The 23,719-nt window shown below is 44.9% G+C and overlaps 1 protein-coding gene across 5 annotated transcripts in view; it reads left to right on the top strand.

The window, feature by feature from the left end:
* The window catches only part of LOC148010677 (SPX domain-containing membrane protein At4g22990-like), a 170,041-nt gene that overhangs the window by 116,513 nt on the left and 29,809 nt on the right, over positions 1 to 23,719 (top strand). For all 5 annotated transcript variants that reach the window (XR_015689429.1, XM_087671075.1, XM_087671072.1 and 2 more), the window contains one exon: positions 5,859 to 5,992. Coding sequence is in view for 4 of the 5 variants with exons in the window: in XM_087671075.1 (XP_087527201.1) it covers positions 5,859 to 5,992 (134 nt within the window). In the remaining variant the exon portion in view is untranslated. The remainder of the gene's footprint in view (positions 1 to 5,858; positions 5,993 to 23,719) is intronic.

Raw genomic sequence — 23,719 nt, 5'->3', positions numbered from 1 at the left:
TAGTATGCCGGCCTTGAGATCCAATCCCGAGTCACGTCGGCCTCTTGTGCAGGACCCGGAAGGCAAGGGATTTACGGCCAGAGCCCCCTCTAGAACCCAAGCGTCCTCCTGCTTTAAGTAGCGCCCAACGGAGAGACCTCTCATGGCGGGTTCGGTCCACGTTCCCGGCGCGACTAACAACCCCCTTGGTTAGGGTCAGGCAGACAGTCGGGGGTAACTGATGCTGCCTCTCCCTCCAGGTCTTCAACCTGAAGCATTAATTATCTTTCCATCTTTAGTTCCTTGAGCAAAGAAAGTACAAACAGTGCTCCTAACTTATACAAACACAAACAATCCAGTGGTCGTTTATTTGGCCAATTGCTAAGGTGTGAATCCTTCTCTCTGAATGCATCCAGCATTCGATCCGAGATCAATTGCGACTTGGCAAGATCCCCAAGGGTTTGTTTGTTTACCCTTTTATCCTTGGGTTAGGGTTTATACTCTGTTATCCCAATTAACAAACACCTTAGGTTACTTAAATTGAGATAGTAAATCCTGGGCAATCCCCATCGCCCTAACTTGATTTGTCAATTGATCGTTACCTTAACTTGGCAACTCAGTAGCAGGATGACTACTCATCCTCTTGCAATTTAAGCTTGTACTTGGAACCTGCCAACCTTGTTCCAAGGAGTGGCAAACCTATCACAAAGCCATACGACGTTGCAACTTGTTGCACAAGTGTCGCACCTAACTCGTGGGATCATTTCTCCCATCAAACGTCGTTTCTTGGTCAAGAAATACGTTTGGTCAAGATGTAGGGTTTTGGGAGTCCTCTTGGCCCAACCCAATCCCTAACCTTACTAGGCCAATAACGTTTGGCCCTAGGGATTCTAAACTTAATCGGAAGTTTAGTACTAGGTCGATCGATCCTTCGGGTAAAACCCTAGATCGTTATTGTATGGGCGTCTAACTAACCCAACATTCTGTGAATATGGGTAGGATCCTTTGGGTTCGAAAGTCTCGACTTGGTGTCCCAAGTGCGATGCTAGGCAGAATTTTTTTAGCGTGCTAAATCCTACCTAGCACTTTGAAGTGTTCGTCGTGCCAACTAGTTATGCTTTTTCGAATCCCTTGAGGGTTATACCATTACAAGTGATCTACCTAAAATGATCTAATTGTCTTGCGACAAGAATGATCTTTGCTTAGAAGATATGCAAATACTTTTCCTAAGAGATGCAAATAAATAAATTCAAGATGCAACATTCCATACAAGTATGCGAATCATAGGCTATTAGTTTGATGCAACTATAAGGTTTGCAAAGACCATTTCTTTTCCTTGAAAAAAATCATGATGATTGACAATTTGGAAAATAACTTGCATAAAACCTACATAGATTTACGTCAAGAACTTTGCCTACAAACTTTTCGTTTAATGCAATTGAATTTCAGGCTTTAATATGACATGCAACCTTTTCTAGATACAACTTCGATAAATGAAGTTCATGCATGACGAATATATGACATGCAACCTTTTCTAGATACAACTTCGATAAATGATGTTCATGCATGACGAATGTCATAAGACCAATGTTGACTTAATCCGTTCTACGGCACTTAGTCGGTCTTAAATTGCAAGCATCTTCACATGCAACAAGCAAGTTCATGGTTTCATTTCCAAGAAATGCAACTACTTGGACAACATCGACAACGATTATCTCATACGAATCCACAAGTAGAAAATTACTACCTAAATGCCTTAAGCGCTTTTCTTTTCCGTGGCCAATCAAAGATGCATTTAAGCAATTTCATGTTTTAAACCTAAGCAATATGCGCTTGGGATTTGCAACTTGGAAATGCAAGCAAACCAATTGCGCGACATGCACTAACTCTTGTAAATCGTTCAAGGAGATAATTTCCAAATGTATTTTAACTAGACTACGTGAATTAGAAACATGCGTAAATGCATTCTTCCCATGAAAATTTAACGTGCCTAATGCATTGCTTTAATGCGGAATCATTCTCTTAAGAACCTGGGCTTGAGGACTCGTAGGGATGTCCACGCGTATGCTCGCGGAAGAAACTCCCGCGTGTGCGCCTCTTGCCATTTTTTTGGGAGCCATTGAATTCTGGTTCAGCAACTCCTCTTTGACTCTTTCGCGTATCGAATTCCTTTCTGCCCTGGATTTTCTATTCTGTGCGGGACATGGCCCTTACAGAATGTGATTTTTTGGCTAAATCCGCAGTGGTGATGATGAACAAGGCTTATAGAAGCCTTGTTTTTAGAAGCTTCTAAGAAGCTTCTATGCTTTTGAGCAGAAGCTACGTGGAGAGAGAAGAAAGTAGTTTAATGGGAGAAGATGCTGATGACGAAGATGGAGGTGATAATGATGATGGTGATGGTAGAGTGGAGGCGGCAGTAGCGCTGAAACGGGCGGCAGTAGGCGGCGCGTGGTGGCAATTTCCGGGCGTAGCGGCGCTCCTCAGACAGCAGGCCTCCCTCTTTTCTCTCCTTGTGGCCTCCCTTCCAAGCTCTAGGGGGGAGGTCTTATAGTGTGTAAGGGGGGAGGAGATCCACACACATGGATGTCTTGCATGCCCCCTCTCTCCCCCATGCTTTCCACATAACACTACTCCTCTCACACTCCCTCTCCCCCTGCCATGCATCGGTTGAGGGGAGGGATAATTAATAAAAAAATTTACACTACTTTAATCATTTATCCATTTGCCCTTCCGTAAGGGGTGTTCTTGTGCGGCTTGCGGGTTTTAACCTTGGCCTTATTTGCTCAACACGATGGGGATTATTATCGTGCGCGCAGGGTAGGGACTTTGCGACTAACATTTTTCCGTTGCGGGAGATGACTTAGCACAGCTTTTGCGCTGGGTGTGTAGTGATCAAAGTTCTTTAATATCTCGTGTGGAAATATTACATTCTCTCCCTCTTAGAGGAATCGAGATGTCCTCATCTTGAGAAGAGTTGGGGGTATTGTTGGTTGAGAGTACCTTCATCCATCCAAGTGGCTTCCTCTTCGGGGTAATCTTTCCACTGGACGTGGTATTCTCTCAAGGTTCTGGATCTCAAATGCCTCTCCCTAACATCTAAGATCCTGTCAGGCCGTAGCTCAAGAACTCCTTAGCTAGGCATTGCAACTTGTTGATCATCAAGTACGTGGCTAGGGTTAGGTACATACTTCTTCAGTAGGCTGATATGGAATACATTATGAACCTTTCGGTTCTGAGGGAGTTGCAGTCTATAGGCATTAGGCCCTAGGAACTTGAGGATCTTGTAAGGTCCACAATACCTTGGACTTAGCTTCTTGCATTCTCCCAAGGATAGGGAACTCTTCTTTGGGCGTACGCGAATGAAGACCATATCTCCTTCAACGAAGGATCCATCTTGACGTTTCAAGTCCGCGTAAGCCTTCTGTCTATCCTTGGCAGCTTGGATATCTTGTCTTATTGACTTCATTTGGTCATCCATATCTTCCAGCATTTGTCTTGAAGCTCCAACCCTCAAGGTTGGATCCAAGAAGTTTAAAGGACTTCGACAGTCGTACCCATACAATGCTTGAAAAGGGGTCATCTGAATGCTTTGTTGATAAGAAGTATTGTAGGCAAACTCAACCAGTGGCAAGTATTGAATCCACTTTTTGGGTTCGCGACAACAGTGTGCCCTTAGCATATCCTCAATGACTTGGTTGACTCGCTCCTTTTGACCATCGGTTTGGGGATGGTAAGTTGTACTGAAACAGAGTTGAGTCCCAATGGCTTCGAAGATAGCCCTCCAGAAGTGTGATGTGAAGAGAGTCACGATCACTAATAATTCTTCTGGGCAACCCATGCAGTTTGAATATCTCCTTGATAAATAATCTTGCGATGTCCGAGGCTTTATAGTTTGTCTTGACAGGGATAAGATGTGCAACCTTGGTGAGCATATCAACCACAACCATAATGGAGTTGTATCCTCCCTGAACTTGGGGTAGGCCAACAACAAAATCCATACTAATGAATTCCCATTTCATTTGGAGAATGTCAAGTGGTTGCAACTTCCCTAGCATTTTGACATGTTCGGCCTTAATACGTTGACAAGACAAATATTCGGTGACATATTTGAGAATGTCACCTTTAAGCCTCTCCCAATAATAGCTCTTTCTGACTGCATTGAGGGTGTTGGCATAAGGGGAGTCATGAGCTTCCCAAAGTATCTTTTGCTTGAGTGACTGGCTTACCGGTATACATAATCTCGTTCTATAGTAGACGAGTCCACTATTGATAGAGAATTCTTGATACTTTGCCTGTAGCTTTGGGTCTTTATCCTTGATAGGGATCTCCCTTAGCATCTTTTGATAGGTTGGATCATGGCATACCTCTTCTCTGGCTAGCTCAAGTATTGGGTTGTTTGGCATGGATACCTTTGTGGCTAGAGATCTAGCTGTTGATGGATCTTGTAAGATTAGAGAATTTAGAAATGCCTTGCGACTGAGTGCATCGGCAACTACATTCTTCTTTCCAGGCCGGTATTTGATTTCAAAGTCATATTCCTCCAACACTTCAATCCATCAACGTTGCCTCATGTTGAGCTCATCCTGGGTAAAGATCCACTTAAGACTTTTATGATCCCTCACTAGGGTAAACTTGTTACCCAGCAGGTAGTGTCTCCAAAGCTTGAGAGCATGGATGACAGCCAACAACTCCAGATCCTGGGTAGCATAATTCTTCTCATGGCTCTTCAATTTCCTTGAAGAGTATGCTACAAGATGACCTTCTTGCATAAGCACACATCCTAAGGCAAGTGTGCTAGCATCAGTTATCACTTCAAACTCCTTAACAAGGTCCGGAAGTTTCAGGATAGGTGCTGATACCAAACTTTGCTTTAATTTATCAAAGCTGGATCGTTCAGCAGGTGACCATACAATTGATGTTTGCTTTTTCAGTAGATCGGTCAGTGGCACCGCAATCAAAGCATAGTCTTTAATAAAGACCCTGTACCATCGTGTCAATCCAAGAAAACTACGTATTTCTTTGACAGTTGTTGGTATTGGCCACTCCAGAACGTCTCTGACTTTGCCCGGATCTACTGAAATTCCTTCAGCTGAAACAATGAATCCCAGATATTCAATCTGTCGTTTGAAGAACGCACACTTCTTCTTTTTGGCATAAAGCTTGTGTGCCCTCATTGTCTCTAGGACAATGCGAAGCTGGCGTTCATGATCCATGGATTATTGCCCCCATCCCCCCCCAAACCACCTTGAGAGGCTTGTATATATGATGCATTTGTGACTTTCATCAGCTCCAACTAGTCTGTTGACTAGGAGCACTCCGTTGTAATCTGTTTTTTTGAGTAATATAATCAGCCACATTTTACTTGCCAAAAAAAAAAAAACAGACACACACACACACACACACAGAATTCTTTGTAGAACAACTCTTCTTTTCAGACTTAGTGGAGCGCTTTTCTAGAAAGATTAGTAACATTTCCAAAGACATTTCTGTAGCATTTCCAGAAACAGCTATATGGTAGAGCAAGCATACTAATCTGAGGAATCCATCCACACCATGCAGACCTACTGCATAGCCTGAGCATCTCTTGCAGCCTAGGTAAAATGTTGATGAAGTTTTTTATCACATCAAGAGGTTGAATTTTCAACCCTTCCAAATGCATGGGTAGGGGAAGGCAATTTCAGTGGTCCATGGTGGCTCTGGCCCCCATTCTAGGACTGTTTCAATGCTGTGATTTCTTGAGGTCAAGAAAATTGTTTCTTTGGACTAAAACTTGCCCTGAAATTCTGATTTTCATTACACTGGGTTATTATGGAGGTGCTAACATTTTTGAACTTTTGTTTGTGAGATACTCCTTGCTAACTTTTTCTTTGTTATGGCAGGCAAATACTTTTTGCATCTGAGGTTGCAACCTGTTTAGGCTTAGTAATTTCTTTTGATGGACCAATACCTTATACTGCTGCTCAGTATATAAGTGGATCATTGCTCACGTTTGTTTCAGCAGAAGTTCTCGAAGGCAAGTTCTAAAAATTTCTAGAATTGACAGGAGAAATATAGTGTGCAAATATTGCAATTTCACATTGGTAATCTATTGATCTACTGGAAGTATTACTCTGTGTCTTTGGTCAACTATCCTTGGAGCTACTTAAACCACTTCCATTGCATTGGCAGCATTAGACATGATTGGTATTTGAATCAACTTTTTAATGTTGAACCAAATTAAGGAACAAAAACTATAGATGTTCATGGTCTTAAATGCTCTGTAGAAACAGTTGTTTGATGAAGCTTTTCGACTTTTGGGGCATTTGAAGTTGGCTGAGGAAGTTTAATTTGCACTTTCTATTAATGTTTGAACCATGCATCAATCAATTTGAATCAGGGAAAAGTGGGTGCAGTTTTTTGTTCGGATAAATGGCATGCCTTTCATATACAAGCACACCTCTTCACTTTGACAAAATGTTATACACACTTAACACACAGATACGTCTGGCAGAATGCATCCACTGTCCAAAGAATATAAGCGTGGATACCATCTTGATGACTTTATGATTAAGTTCATACATTATTACGGTGGAGGGAAGATGCATAAGGTTCAGCATAGCAGTTGAGCACTGCAGCCTTAGCTTGTGATTTGTAAAACATGAACGTTTCTATAAACACAATTCAGATGACAAATTAACCTGATAATCCTTGTGGCATTTGGTGATTGATTTGTTAGAGTCTAAATTTGAAGTAACATCCTGGTTCTTATTGATAACTAGGTTCAATAATCTTAATTTGGACACTGCTAACAACCAAATGTGCTTGCTCCCTTGCCCTTCCAACAAAAGGAAAAGGGTACATCCTCAATCCACTAGGTGTTCTTGCACCCCATCTTACACAATTTTTGGGCAAGAGCCATGCTGGATTGATGGACCTAAATCCTAAGAGCATCCCTACAATAAGTACGACTTTGATCCAAGCCAAACAGGGGGGAAAAAAAGGAATTTCCTATTTGTCCTGAAAAGGAGAATTCCGTTAAAGACCATCTTAGCAACCACATGAAGGTAAAATACATGCAAGAATTCCTAATGTTGAATTGAAGAAACATAAAGAAAGAATTCCTAGACTGCCAGCTCTCAGGGAGAATGTCTAGTACACAAGGTTAGTAAAGTTGGAAAATCTAATAGAAGTCCACAAATAAACACCATGGAAGCTTCCTCCCTGCTTGACTGAAGCACCCCCTCTCAGCTCAGCCTGCCCTCCTCACCTCAGCCTGCTTTGCTCTCCTCAGACACCTGCTTCTGCCTTCCTCAGCCACCTGTTGAAACATCTCACACCCTCATCTCCCGGATGCCATCGATAGCTGCCATCAATGACCTCTATTCCCTCCACCCTAGCAGCATTGTTCTATGCGATGATCTCCACCCTTTCCTTGTCACTGATTCTGTCCTTGCAAGAGTTGCTATAGAACCAGCAGAGCACCAAAAATTCAGCAGCACAAGATCCCACACAGCAGCCAGAAGAAGAAAACTTGATCCATGAGACTATATATCTGGTCCCTCTTCTTCCTTCGGGGACTCCTGTGCAGCCTCCATAGCTTTTATGGCCAATACTATCCCACAAATTAGGTTCAAACTTGACATAGAGCTTGACATTAGAGATGGAGTGGCAGCCTTGGGGGCATTGTTTCTAGCATGGCAATTGCTATGTGATAGACCACCGATATATGCACACTGAAAGACATGATACAGAAAGCTCTTACAAGCACCCTTGCAAGAGTTACAAAAGTAACCTCGTTAGGGAAAGGGTGCTTTAGGGTCAACTTTAGCACACCAAAGCAATTTATAACAGTGCTTGCCATTAGCCCATTAATGTTTTGCCTTCTTTCATTGATGGATTGAGGGTCATCTTTTGCTTTCTTCCATAGATGGATTGAGGAAAATGATTATCCCATGCTCAGACATGGCACAGCTATCACAATACATTTTCTTGTCCTCATTGAGTATTTGTTGCCTCATATATCCCAGATTGGTAGAGCTTTTGGGCGTGTCATGTGGAAGATCTTTATAGATGTGATGGTGGAGGGACACCCTCAACTCCCCCATCAGTCAAAGTTATGGTTCCTATTTCGCATTATGCTCGCTTCCCCAAACCATTAGGATTCCACAAATGCACAGCTTTAGATGGTATACTACACTGGTCTCCCAAGACAATGCTCTGCTTGTAGGATGGTAGGCCACCTCCCTACCATGTAGCAGAGGAGACAAACTAGTAGGCCTCACCCAAACGTCTTTCAAGGTGAAAGGGAGAGTGCCCATGCCTTGTAGGAGCAGTGAGAGGGAGTGGCACAGTAGGTGAGCTGCAAGATAGGGGAAGAGATGGAGATAGAGATAGGGCTACGAGCACAACGACAATGAGAGTATGTATAGGAAGCAAGGTGGTAGTTGGAAAACAAGGTTTTCTTTGGCACTATGTTGTATATAACTTCCTATTGGGCCTTCTCTAACTCATGCATTAGCTAGGTGAAGCAATTCATCAGAAATTTCATTTGGTCCAACAGAGATGCTAGCCCTGTGACAAGGGCCAAGGTAGCTTGGGATGTTATCATTCGACCCAGATCTAGGGGGGGTTTGGGAATTATTGACCCAAAAAGTCATAGTAGAGCATCAATGGTGAAGTTCATTGTGAGAGGACTTCTTCCAAGCAAGGAGCCATGTAAGAAGCTACTACTATGGGCATTAGAGACCATCACTCTTGCTCATGGAGACCATGGCAGCCTAGCATACATTGGATATTTCAGCACATCCGAGCCATGTCATGCCTTAGGAACAAATTTGAGGTCAAATTTGCTGCATCTATTATATAGTATGGAGATCAGTATACACAGGACTTCATGAAATTGAGCTCGCCATGATTGGAGAGAAGTTGAGGCAGCCACTTCTCTTCAACCTACTACTCAAGATAGAGAGACCATAGTATTGGAGAGAGGACCCTCCTACATGGATTGAGAACAAATTTGAGGTCAAATTTACTACATCTATTATAATACCGCATGGAGATCAGTATACATAGGGCTTCACCAAATTGACCTAGCCATGATTGGAGAGAAGTTGAGGCAGCCATTTCTCTTCAACCAACTACTCAAGATAGAGAGAGACCATACTGTTGGAGAGAGGACCCTCCTATTGGGGGAGGGTCTCTTCATCAGTAGCTTCTATAGTGGGGGGAGTGGTTTGCCTTTCTTGAGTTGCTGGCTTATGTACAGAGATAGAGACTTCGAGGTATCAAGGTGGGCTAGAGCTATAATAGAGAGCATCATGGAGGTGGTATGCCCAAAATGGAGGGAATCCACAGAGATTGTACAACATGGATTGGGCTCTTTATCAAAGGAGAGATTCTTCTTGTAGTGGTAGCCATCAACAGAGTGTGTTTGTGTGTTTCCTTTCTTAGTAGGAGTAGATGACAAACTTAGTTAGGAGGGAGGATCTGGATCAGTTAGAGTTCACGAGATACTCTCAACAGAGGATTAGAATTGTCACTCATTGTGATAGGACTTTATATTTAAACCCAAATCCTCAAAGTTGTATGATGGATGGATGGAGACATTGTGCAAACAGGAGGAGGCCACCATAGAGACTTCAATGAGAAACCGAGGGTGAGTGAGGGTGAGAGTGAGGTAGGGGTGAGTGCATGGGGTAAGAGGGCGAGGCAAGCAACTAAGGTTCAAGGTGAAAGGTGAAAGGTGAAAGGTGGGAGGGAAAAAAGGGGGGTAGCATGAGAAGGATGATTGAGAGAGGGATGGTGAATACATGAGGTGAAGGGGCTAGGGTGTGAGGGTAGGGTAGGGGAGACGGGTGAGTTGAAGGGTGAGAAGGCAAGGGTGAGTAGAAATTGCATAGGATGCAGGACAACAAAGTTAAACCCAAGAACCTTAAGAGTGCTCTCTGGCAATGATATTTACACCTGAGCTGCATCCACTATGGCTCTGTAGATGATGTCATTGTTTATTATTATTATCAAAGGAGGAGGAGGAGGAAAGGGAAAAAAGGGGGCAGGGGAGGTTTGGGGACCGGGTGCTTGTGATTTGTGTGAGAGCTGGCAAGAGAGACATTGTAGACATACCTGAGAGAAGTTGAAGCTGCCCCTTGGCTAGGGATAGGCCAGCTGCTCTATTGCTTTGGAATCAAGGTCAAAAAATGTCCCAAGCCATTACTTCAACCCTCCTTGCAAGTAGAGTTGTATCGAGTGCTTTGGAATTTTCTAGACCATAAGTCTCCTCGAGGAAAGATGTTGTGCATTAGGGAAGCTAGAGGTGAACCGTAACGGTGTCAAAGGTGAGCCTATGTTGTCAAGATGGTCTATTGCTTTAGATAATGCTTGGTCGACTACTCCACTTGAAACCTTGATATAAGGTTCTTCTCGAGGGCTAGCCAAGGTTTTTATAGTTGCGATTGCTCTTAATGAGTGGCGTCAGAGTCTACCTGGGCCTGCTGGCTGCCACATTTATAGGCAGAGTGTGCCCTATTTACAGTTTGTGGTGGGTGTGCCCTACTTATAGGCAGAGTGTAGAATGAATGAGGCGGGGGTCAAAGACAATAATTTCATGTGCCCTAGTTATGGGCAGAGTTTAAGCATTTTCCTACCATGTACCATAAATGCCAAATGTAAAATGAAGCCATTTTGGGGTTGTAAATGGCGACCAAATTTAGGAATTAATGTTTGTCAGTACACCTAATGAGTTATAATAATGCTCAATGCCCCTGCTTAGCTCCAAAAAGGTGTCCTAAGAGACATTCTCCACCCATGTACGATTGTTAAATCTATAGCAAGTAAAAGCACAGTAGAATCCCCAACTAAGAAAAATTAGGGAAAAGGGAGTTGATGATGAAGGAAATAATTGTGATTCAAGAAAGAAAAGTACTCTCCCTAGAGGAACTTGTAGGAAGAATAGAGGAAACCAATAAAGAAGAACAGCAAACAAGGCGATAGCTGAGGTGCCCAAAATTGAACCCTAGGACAAAGGCCACTACCCCTATGTGTCCATGCTAGGGAGTATATGAAGATGGGTTGGATCCCTTTAAGCAATGTCTTGAGGACAAGAGGAAGGGATGTAACAAACCTTTTGTACATAATTTATTATCAATATGTATTGGCTCAATGATTCAAATTAATTTGATGTTCCTAAACCTTGAAAGGTGATTTGTATTTTCTTTGAGTATTTCAAAAATGTAGTTAAATGTTTTATATTTTCCTTTAAAGGTTGGCTAATATCCGGAATGCCATGTTATTATGTTTGGGTCTCCATTAACAAGATGTCCAAGAGGAATCAAAATTTTAGTCGAGCAATTAGATTGATCAAAAAGCCCAAATGGTTAAGTCTTTTTTCACTGTGGTGGTCACATTGCCTAGAAGTCCATAAAATTAGTTTCAGAAGGTGAAACTAGATGCTCATGATAAAAAAATAAACCATAAACTGGTAAATCTACACAAATAAGCTCTCGAAAATCTAAATTTGACAACTCTTGGAATTTAGGAGATTACTATTTTTGAAAACGAGTCAAATGGAATTTTTATTTGCTTCAAATTCACACAGAACAATTTTATCTTCAGTAGCTATCTCAAATTCTCAATCCTTTGAGAGATTTTTAGAGTAGAAGGTTTAGAAGCTCCTTTTACTCATGCGGCATCTTCAACAGGACAAGTATAATTTTGAAAGTGACAAGTACCACTGCACTTGTTATTTTGCTAAACATTTATCATTTTCAACAAACACTTATCATTTGTAGCCCCGAATTTTCCACTTTTGAGCCATCCAATACCCCACACTTATATATTGAAGATCTCTCTCTTCAATTCGAACAAGCTTAATACTGAAATTTCAGCCAAATGCTTTGTGTATGCCTATCTAGCACTTATTGAAGAAGCTCTTCCAACTCAGCTTGAACAGATCAAATCACGAAGCACACAATCAGAATGGTGTATACTCCATCAAACCGGCCATTCATATTATCATAATTCCATAGTAGATCTCAGCAACTGTCACGTCGCAAGCTCTCCCCCCTCGCTCCATCAGATTGCGCCCACCCCCCAGATCAATCGCGGGCCCCCCCCCCTCCCCTGCTCCGTTTGATCACCCCTCCCTCACTCCGCCTAATCGCGGCCACCCCCCCAGACCAAGCGCGCCATCAGCGGTTCGTCACGCTGAGCCCTCCCCCCCCCCCCCCCCCCCGGGGCGCCTCAACGATTCGCAACTGCCCTCCCCCGTCTGTCGTTTCCCCCCGCCTGGCCATTTTCCCCCAACCTGTCCGTTCCGCCTAGCCTTTTGCAATTGCCCCCCTGCCCCAACAGTTCGCTCCCCCCTCTCTTCCCTCCCCCCTCCCCCCTCCTCTGCGTCAGGCCTCCCTTGCCATTGATCTTTCGCCAAGCCTCCCTTGCCAAGCCTCCTTCCCACTAAAAGACAGCAGTTTCCCTTCCCCCCCCCCCCCCCCTTCTCACCATTGATCCCCCCCACCCTCCAGTCATTCCCTCTATCTGCAGCAACTCCCCCCCCTCCCCCCCAGGTAGCACCACGACGTGATTACGGGATTGGTTGTTCTCGTAGAAGGAACGCGCAATGGAAACCTCTGGCTAGACGCCGGCACACTCAGCGAGTGCCCCCCAGTCAAACACCTTGCGCGTCGTCCTCTCTGAGGAGCAGCTCTTAGCCGTCCGAGCTAAGGAGCTGGAGCTAAAGGAAACAACGATTTATGGTCAGGTAGTAGGACATTCTCCTGCCAGGGCCCAGCTTCGGGACTAGCTTCACTCCGCGCTGTGCATCGGCACAGTGCAGATCATAGAGGCAGTCCTAATGGGCCAAGGGATTTTCATGATCCGGCTCAATTTGGCAGACGCAGCTCGCGAGTTACTTGCCAGTTCACCATACGCGTCCACAAAGGGGGTCATATACATGGTCTCCTTGTATAGTGGCTTTACTGTGGAGGCATTTGCACTCCATAACAGGTTTCTTCAGCACCCTATCACCCTTCTTTTCCTCGGCCTGGCGATAAGAGTATCGTCAGCTAGTGGAAGACTTTGGACATCTCTTTGGCACTGTCCTTCCCGCATCTTTCGCGAATGCAATGACAGCAGCAAGAGTCCCAAAGGTATGGGTGGCGGTGAAAGAGATCAAGAATATCCCATAGGTCCTAGAGATTGAGGCGGGCAGGCACTTCTTTAGGCAGTATTTCATTGTGACTGGGCAACCAGGGCAGCGCCTGCGCTGTCACGACTTTCCGCATCAGGCAGCAGTTTGTACGCGCTTCGGTACCAAGGCAACTTCGTCGACAGGCCCGCAAGTGGACGTTGATAGCTTCACACGGGTCCAAAGACGTCAGAGAGGGAGACGGTAGGGGGGGCACAGCCAGCCCCTCAGACCCAACCTCGGCAACAGGGAGCAGGTGGGCGTGCGACATCCCCTCGGCAGAGCACTCCACACCCCCCCCTGCCCACCCCAACCAATAGGACTGCAACCCCCCACATCCACCATCCACACCACAGACTACCTCGCTTGAGATCCCACATCCCCCCACCCACCCCTTCCCCCCCCTCCCCCCCCCCCCTCCCCCCCTCCAACCCCAACTTCCCATTCCTCCCCCCTCCACTGACCCTGGCCCATAGCCCCCCCATTTCAGGGCCACCAGCCCCCCCCCCCCACACCCGCCATACACCGCCATCTATCCCACCATCACTCGATCCTCCTCCCCCCCCCACCACCTCCCCTACCGAGCACTCCTCCTAACCTGCACCTAGTTCAGGTGATCCCCCCCAGACCCACTCCCCTTCCTCCCACAAGTGCTGATGAGCCACACACGCCTACATCCTCCTCGCACCAGCAATCTTTCCCCTCCCATACAGCTACCAACTCATCCGCCCCTACCTCCCATCACACTTTCCCAAGACAGGCACAGCTGCTGCCATAGGAGTTCTTCTGCAGTGGCCCATGGTCCTACTTGAGAGTTGTAGAGCGCAGAGAGTTTCCATTGCCGCTGGAGGTGGGGATCTTCATGGTTCATAAGTCAAGGAGGGGCAGGTTCCATCTACTAGCACCACCGAATGGACCAAACTATGCCTTTTTTCTTTAGTCTTCTCACTCAGGGGAGTGGACGACTACACAGGTAGGGGAGGAGTTGAAGAGTCAGGTGGAGGACCACATCTCCCAATGGATGGGAGGAGAAGGACTAGCATTGTTTGCACAGCAATGGCTTGGTTGCATGATGGACATTAATTGGTGGGCTGGTGCCGAGGTCCCACACTTGAGCATTATCTTTTGAGCCCCCCCTCCCCCCCATAGTGGAGAGCTCCGAGGATGTGATCAAGTGGCCCCTGGCACAGGCAGCCTGTTTCTACCAGTGTACAGAGTCACGACTCTCAGCATGGCTGATAGATGCATTGATAGTACCACCTGGAGCATCTATCACCCCTATGGGCCACCATGGGGGACTGGAGTTCGTCGTCCAGACCTGGCAAAGCGTACTTGCATGTCCCATAGTTTTTCCTCCTCATCAGCAGCCTCCACACCGAACAGATGCTTGTTTGGTCAGTCATAGGTTTCCCCATGAGCTTACACCTTGCATCCTGGAATATAAATAGTCTCCACTACAATGGGGCACATGGTTCTAGGAATTTGATTGTTCGGCAGGAGCTGCACTCTGCCCTTGCCTGACGGATTGATATCTTACTTCTACAGGAGCACGAGCTTACTCCCACTTAGGCCCAACAAGTGGCAGGGAGGGTTCTTTGGATCAGATTGGATATTGGGGACTCGTGCCTTGGAGTCCTCAATGTCTATGCCCCTACGAAGGTTAGGGCACACAAAAGGTTCTGGGTGGAGATCACGGATGGACTCCCAGAGGTGGACTGCTGGATTGTTGGAGGAGACTTCAACAACCTAGAGGCTTTGGAGGACAAGCACGGTAGAGGCAAAAACTACCAGGGCATGGCTGGGGAGGAGCAGGAGGCATGGGAGGTCTTTCTGTTGGTAGTAGGAGCACGTGACGCTTGGAGAGACCCTGCTTTTCACAGGGGAGAGAGGTCGTTGGATTTCTCTTGGGGATACAGGTGGCTAGGAGGAGTCTTGCTGGAGCGGTTGGATAGGTTCTATGTGGGAGAGTGGGGAGGCTCTCATGGAGGCCAGATTGAGCAGTTGGCAAGCACCACGTTGTCCGATCATTGCCCAGTCCTCCTGGCACTTGATCCCCCAACATCCGCCCTAGACACACGCTCCTGCCGGATCCTTGACTCAATCTAGAGGGAAGAGGTGACGAGACAGATAAAGCAGATTTGGATGAGAGAGTGGGGCGGGAGGGACCAGATAGTAGAGGAGGTTGCAGAGGTCCTAGCCGAGCCAAGCCGAGCAGAATCTGCCAAGAGGCAGCCATACACGCCAGGCAGCAAAGCTGGAAGGAGGAGAGAGCAATACGGCGGGACCTTGCAGCCACGCAGAGATTGTTACAGGAGGCACTTGGGGATCCCACCCGCCACACGCAAGAGGTGCACTCAAAGTTCTCTTTCCGAACCTCAGCAGCCTTCTAGGCGCGGAAGGGGGACACGATGTGTAGGGAGTTCTTCCACGTGCACCAACCTCACACCACAGGAGTGCAGATACGCAGCCTTCGGGATCAGTATGGGAGGACTCGTTCTAGCCTAGACGAGGTGATGGAAATTGCCACCGACTACTACACGCGCCTCTTCCAGCAGGAGAGAACCTCAACTAGAGGACAGAGATGTAGATAGCAGGTCTTGGATCACATCCCCTCCCTCCTCACAGAGGAGATGGAATGCTCCCTCCTAGCCCCCTTCGCAGAGAAGGAATTAGAGGAGGCTTTCCATACACACAATGGGCCTCTCTTCACTAACAATTCTTGGGTTCGATACTTGAGATCAAGTTGAACTTAGCGCATGAAACCTCATATGGTCTGTAGACTCCATGGTAGTCTAATCTCTCTCCTCTAGTGTCGGAACTTCATGGAGCTAGCTGTGAAGCCCACTCTTGCTTACTTCTCAGTATAGGATACTTGGCAGACAGAATTTGAGATAATAGCTCTCCTGCCTGTTACGTCGCTATACTCCCACCCGCCTTTCGCCGTGCCCCTGCCCGCCCGTTCGTTGCACTCCGGCCCACCCCTGTCCTGTCGCTTTGTTGTGCTCCAGCGCCATCGACAGCCACCAGCGCCATCGACTCCCTCCCTCGCCATCGACAGCCACCAGCACCCATCTCTCTCGCCGTCGCCAACTCCCTACGCGCCACTTGTGTCCACCCTGTCCCCCCCCTCCCCCCCGCCTATCTTTGTTCCCCCCTCCCAACTCCCCGCCCCCCAAGTGCTACCTTGCCGGGAGGCCTAGCCCGCTATCAGGCTGCAACACCACCGCCATTGAAAACAGAAACCCCCCCCCCTCTTCGCCATCGACACCCCCCCCCCCCCCTTCCTCCTCCAGTTGCTCCCTCCCCCTGCAGCAACTCCCCATCCAGTAGCACAGCAGCGCGATAAGTAGGTTCTCCCAAAAGGGACGCGCAATGCAAACCTATGGTCAGACACCAGTGCACTCACCGAGTATCCCCCAGTCGAACACCTTGCGCATAGTCCTCTCTGAGGAGCAGCTCTTAGCCGTCCGAGCTAAAGAGCTGGAGCCAATGGAAATAGCGATTTATGGTCAGGTAGTAGGACATTCCCCAGCCAAGGCTCAGCTTCGGGACTGGCTCCACTCCACGCTGCGCATCGGCACAACGCAGATCATGGAGGCGGTCCTATTGGGCCAAGGGATCTTCATGGCCTGCCTCAGCTCGGCAGACTAAGCCCGTGAGCTACTCGCCAGTTCACCATATGCATCCACGAAGGGGGTCATATACATGGTCCCTTGGTACAGTGGCTTTACTGTGGAGGTGTTTGCACTCTACAACAAGTTTCTTCGGCACCGGGTCACCCTTCTTTTCCCCGGCCTGGCGATTGAGTACCGCCAGTTGGTGGAAGACTTTGGGCGGCTCTTCGGCACTGTCCTTCTCGTGTCCTTCGCGGATACAGTGACAACTACAGGGGTTCCAAAGGTACGGGTGGCAGTGAAAGAGGTCAAGAATATCCCACAGTTCCTAGAGATTGAGTGTTATATTAATAAGGTAAATTATGGGAAACAAGCACGAGGGATGACCGTCAAAGGGCCTTGGGCGCCCGAATGGGGTTTAGGGGAGCCTAGAATTAAAGAAAGTCCAGGAATAGTAGGACTCACCAAGAAATGACGGCTGGCAATCGGATCACGATGGGAGTTGCTAGCAATTAACTAGGCAAGGCTGGGAGGAAAAAAGGAATCTTGTGCCCCTATTGAGAATCGGACTAAGTACTTTTCGGTTCTCCTCATCATACTAGTCTCTTCATTGAATCGTCATCTTGAATATAACATTGGTATTAGAGCCGCCATCGCATCCTACTGGAGCCGTTGGATCCTGTTTCAGCCAGCGGGTCATGATTCCGTTAGTTATTCACGAAGTTTTTTTTTTTCGGCGATTAAGGCGTGAGGGTCAGGCGACTAAGGCGTGAGGGTTAGGCAACTAAGGCGAGGGCCAAGCGACTTCACGAACACGTCACCCATCATCCGTTTACACTGGCCGCAGGGAGACGTATAGCGTGAGACGGTACTCCACATACCACACGTCATACACGACTATCTTCGAAGAGCAGCAATGCAACGGTAGTCACATTCGTCACCAGCCGACTGAAGCCAAGAGTCAAATCCGTCACCAGCCGACTGAAGTCAGTGAGACCTGTCCTCTACATAGAAGACATACTGAAGGATCACGTGACCATTCAGAAGGGGGATATTTAGTCCCCTTCTTACTAGTCGTTTCTGCCAATAAGCTTCATTTCGAGCATGACCAGCTTCGTTTGGGAAGATAAAAATTATCCCTCACTCTTCGGGCTTATTAATAACACGAGCAACAGTTGCCCTGTTATTATAACCAGGGAAGTACTTTACTTTGTATGCAAATTTCTTATCTTTGCTTTCCAATTCCAGTGTATTTATGGCAGACAAAGGGAAAGAGGGAGTAATGGAAGGTTCTAGTTCTGGGGACCACCCTATGGTAGATCCCCATGAAACGGAGATGCAAGAAGAATAGTGGGAAGAATTCTTTGCCACACGAGAACAATTTGATGATCTAACTGCTCGTGTGCAGGCACAAGGGGTTCAAATGGAATTTTTAACTCAAACATTCACCGAAATAAAATCTCAATTAACTTTATTATTAGAAATGGATAAAAATAAGATAGAAACCTCGGATATCCCATCTTCATCGAAAGATTTAGATGTGACTATGCGAGATCCTAGGAACCCCACCACAAGTTGAGGGATAATCCAGTTCTAAAAGATATGAAACCCCCTCAGTTTCACGGGGAGGAAAAAGATAGAAATAAAGACACTATCTTTAATTTTCTCCAAAAATGGGAAGATTTACACAAACTTAAAAATACTCCACCACATCTCCAAGCGCTGGAGGCCAGTTTAACTTTGGGGCCAAAGGCGTATAAATGGTGGCGAGCTTTAAAGGAGGCAAATAAAATACCTGAAACTTGGGCTCAATTTGAATCCGTCTTTTTGAAAGAATTCCTTTCTAAAAATGAAATGGAAAGAAATTGGGAAGATTGGGATTATGTCAGACAAAAGAGAAGACCCCTACTAACATATTTGGAGGAATATTGTGAGATAATCCTCAAATTGAAAGGAATAGATGAATTTCAAAAGACAATAGGATTCATTAGGGGACTAGATAAGGCCTGTAAAAAGGAAGTAAAAAGGAGTTCACCTAAGACGTTGGAAGAGGCAATTAAATTTGCATTAATTAATGAAGATAGTACGCGTCCAAGTACACTCACTAGTCTCACTGATATGGAGCCCAAGTCTAAGGAATTGGAAACCTCAAAATTTGTAGGCAAATTTAAAAGAAAAATGCCATTTTTTAAGGGCAAGAAACAACCTTTTGAAAAGAAACAATATGTAAGGCCAAAATTAAGTCTAGATGACTTTGATAAGGCCAAAAAAGAAAAGCTGTGTTTCAATTGCCAAGGAAAAGAAAAACAAATCCATGTAGTGCAAACTCTAGAATTAAAGGGGCATGAAAGGTATAAATCTTTAGAAGTCTTGCACAAGGATGTACAACACAGGTGTTGTATGTCAACTTCTATGTGGCAGCCTACCTTTGGGCCACATGATTTAGTTAGAGTGCATGGGTTGATAGTTGGAAAGAGGGTTAGAGTCATGATTGATGACTCTGCTACCCACAATTTCATAAATTATGCACTTGTCAAAAAATTGAAACTTCCCCAACAAAAGAGTGGGCATCAATATGTTGTTCGTATGATGCAAGGTCAAGATAATAAAATATGGGATACAATGGTATCCAATTTGGAAATTGAGATCCAAGGATATAAAGATAAACTTGATTTCCAAATTATGAATATGGAAAGAGCCGATATTGCTTTAGGGAGGGAGTGGCTATGGGGATTGGAACCATCCTTAAAACGTAGTTATCATTATAATACACTGGAATTTGAAAGGGATGGTAAGACTTTTGTAATTCAAGGTGAACATGAAATATCTGATAATCCTTTGTTGTGTTCCACTGAGGTTCAGAAGTTGATAAAGAAGGAAGCTTGTGAGGTATATATGTTATGGTCTCTTCTTGTACAAAACACTTTTACTTTCTATAATATAATGTCACAACTCTATAGAAATAGAATTTATATCCTTTTTCATTAATTTGTCTATATAATGATTTATTAAATTTGTTTCCTTTGCACTAATTAGATATAAAGAAAAGTGCATTGGAGCTGGCCACTGATGAGTGGTCACAGGTTATGGTGGACCCACGCAGTGGATTAGAGAAAAGATAGTTCACACTTCCACCTATATGGCCTGATTGGGCGCCTGTGACCAGAACTCACGCATATCAGGGTTAGACTCGCACACAGAAAGGATTGATGCCTTGAAGTGTGGGCTAGATCCGCCAGAACAGACAGTTACAATCAACAAGATAGCATGATCATGAAATGCTTGTACAATGTGCATGTATGGGCTGAAAGCTTGAAATGCATATTTTTTTGCATAGGAAAGTCGCATGAAGATTCTGATACCCTTGCGATGTACACGGAAAAAGCTTTCATATGACACCCATATTGGGGGGTCCCTAAATTTTAGGAGCCTCGAATTAGCCTAAAAATGCTAGTCCTAAAAAATAGGGATGTCATTCTAAAAATAGTAAATTCTATACTCTGACTGTGCTTACTAAATTTGGTTGTTTCTATTCTTGACAGTATTCAACCCAAAAAGGAAGGCCATAGAGAAGAGACAAGTGTCAAGACACTTGTCACACAAGTTTCCAAGAGTCCCACCACATGTCACATCTCATGACATGTGGCTGGACACTTGTTTTATCCTACTCCACTTTCCCCTTTTTAGCTGTTCCCTCTCCTATAAATAAGAGCTCCCTTTTCTTCATTCGGCATCATTTTTCTTTGCTGTAAACTCATGTACAGCACCCACAGATAGCCAGAAACTAGCCCCATCCATCCCCATCATTATCTCCATTATCAAATTCCTCCATATTCCCTCTTCTATCACTGCTGTTTTACAGGACAGCAAGCCTGTAAATTCATTACAGCACCTCCTTCTCGAGCTCTTTCTTCCATTTTAGCAACAAGAAGCAAGCCCTATCTATGTACTGCTGATCAACGATGGAGAAAGGCTGATTTTCCCTCTTTCTTCTCTCATACTGTAAAGAAATCAGTTCTTATCATTGCATAATAGATAATGCATGTGTGTTTGTACGTCTTTGCATGATCTTGTGAGAGTGAGAATTACTTCTTCTCACTCTCAGGTTGATTGTAACTGAGCTCTTCCCTAAGGGACTTGGGTTGAGCAGAAATACATTCCTTCAGGGGGGGGAGGGGGGTTGCCCATCTTCAACCCTCAATCTTGTCTCCATTACTTTTACATTTTCATGGCTGTAATTTTGTGAGTAATTTTCATTTTCAGCTTCTTTAAGTGTTCATTCTCTTTTATATTAAATCTCGAAAACAAGCGAATATCATAATTGTTAAGCATACTACATTGTTCGGGGCGTTTACAGTGGTATCAGAGCTTTGGCTTGGTCCTCACCCCAACATTGGTAGTGCTTACAATTATAAGTTTGTTTATTTTCAGCCCTTGCATTGAGTGCTTGAGCATATTTTTCTTAGAGTCTCAATGGATCAGTCGAGTGCTATCCTTCAAGCCATTCAAAGTCTTAGAGAGGAGAATCAGCAAATTCGTGAGCAACTTCTCAAACTAGAAAAAGTTGAGAATCCCAAAGAATTCAAGGAAAGAAGCCCATCTGCTTCAAGGAGACAAAGCCATACCAATGAAAGGAGCCAATCAAGAAGTCCAACTGCTTCTAAGAGGCAGTCCCATTCTACTTTAAGACAAAGAAAGAGATCGCGTCGAAGCTCATCCTCTTCTTCAAAGTCAACCGGCGCCTACTCTGATGGACCCTCTTCTAGTGACGAAGAGTCACACCCTTCTCGTGGAAGACCTCATCATCGTCAAAGGCGTCGACATTCTTCACCCTTGTCTCCATCTTCATCCCCATCAAGCACTTCATCATCTTCAACCTCAAGATCCGGGCATGGAAGAATGCATAAGAAGAAGAAGAAGACTAAGTCACTATCTCAACTTAAAAAGAAGATCAAGTTCAGTATGTATGATGGTTCCTGAAATCTTGATCTTCTTCTGAAGTTTATTCGTCAATTTCAAATTTTGTATGGTCGTGACAAGTATAAAGAAAAAGAAAAGATTAAGTTTGCAGCTTTACATTTGACCGCTTAGCCCATACTTGGTGGACGGGGTTGGAATATGATCATGCTGCTCCAAAATCATGGTGGTCCTTTGTTCGCATGATACAAAGCCAATTTCTTCCTGTTCATTTCAAAAGAGATGTAAAAATGGAATGGGATCGGCTTTGGCAAAGAAAAAATGAGTCACTTGGTGACTATACCAAGAGATTTTGGGAGCTACTTTTGAAGGTCCAACATTTCAAGAAGATCAGCAGTTCGGAAAAGCTTAGGAAGTTTCAAGGAGGTTTGCATTTTAAACCTCGTACTGCTCTTAATCATTATCATTGTTCTAGTCTCAAGGAACTCATTGACCATGCTGAGACATGGCAAATGGAGCACAATGGCAACAAATCATTCCAAAAGAATGATAAGAAGAGAGTAGCTGATGATGAGGAGTATTCAGTCCCAAATGAAGGACAAAAACAGCGGCAAAAGCAGCCATCAAATCAAAAGAAGATGAAGCCCTATGCACCTCCTAATGCTCCTCAATTTCGCTCCAATCTATACCCACAAGCAAAGCAACTTTCCGAAGAAGAAAAGCAGCGCTTCATGAAAGAAGGGAAGTGCTTTAAATGTGGACAAACAGGCCACATAGCGAAGCAACGTCCAAACAAATGACAAAGCAAGGTTTTTGACAACAAGCCTAAGTCGCCAGTGAAAATCAATGCTATCAGTGATGTAGTTGCAAACACAACTCACACTCCAGAGATGCGCAAATTATTAAAAGCTTGGGGACAATTGCAAGGTAAGCAAGCACTATTCTTGATAGATCTTGGGGCGAATGAAAATGTCATTTCCTTGCAATTACTAAATAGCTTGGATTAAAGAATGAAGAGATGGACACTCCGGCAGAAATTCGCCAAGCTTTAAATGCCGATGAAGGTGACACAGTGACGACTGTGACACCCTACATTGGCAAGCTCAAGTTTCAAATTCAAGGCTACAGTGACAAAGATACCTTCTGTATCGGAGACCTTCATGGTTGCGATGTGATTCTTGGCATGCCCTGGAATCATAGAGTAGATTCAACCATCTTCTCTCAGAAAAAGAAGGTAGAACTCACCAACAAAGGCAAAAAGTACGAGATCCAAGCTGGAGTTTCTGGAGACACCATACCTATGGTAAGCCATATGCAAGTCTCTAGAGCAATTAAGGATTGTGTTCAATGTTGTTTGCTTTATGTCACTGATGTAAAAGATAATATGAATGCTGAAAACCAAGAGCGACTTCAGCTCTTGGAAAAGTATAAAGATTGTTTTTCGAAAGATCTTCCTTATCAGCTTCCCCCAGAAAGACCAAAAGACTATCATATCGATATTATTCCGGGCAACTCTCCTCCTAATATAGCACCATACCGTGTGAGCCATCCTCAACAAGAAGAAATCAGAAAGCAAGTCGAAGACCTACTCAACCGTGGGCTAATTAGGCCAAGTAGCTCACCATTTTGTTCACCGGTTCTTCTTGTTCAAAAGAAAGATAGCACATTCAGGATGTGTATTGATTATCGAGCCCTCAACAAAATCACTGTGAAGAATCGGTTTCCTATTCCCAGAATTGACGACATTTTGAATCGTCTAGGAGGCTCAAAGGTTTTCAGCCGCATTGATCTAAAGAGTGGTTATCATCAAATTAGGTAATACCACAAGATGTACACAAAACTGCTTTCCGCACTTCATACAGTCTTTATGAATTCTTGGTGGTTCCTTTAGGATTAACCAATGCACCAGCCACCTTTAATCGAATGATGGAGCGCATCTTTAGAGAGCATCGACAATATGTCGGTACTTTCTTTGATAATATTCTTGTCTTTAGCAAGAATGAAGAGGAGCATCATCAGCACTTGGAGATTGTTCTACAATTACTTCAAC

This window comes from Lygodium microphyllum, chromosome 29, assembly GCF_053477565.2.
Source record: "Lygodium microphyllum isolate KBCC chromosome 29, Lygodium_microphyllum_v1.1.10, whole genome shotgun sequence".
In the NCBI taxonomy this organism is placed as follows: Eukaryota; Viridiplantae; Streptophyta; class Polypodiopsida; order Schizaeales; family Lygodiaceae; genus Lygodium; species Lygodium microphyllum.
Note: the sequence above shows the minus strand (reverse complement) of the source record. Positions and strands in the feature narration are given on the sequence as shown.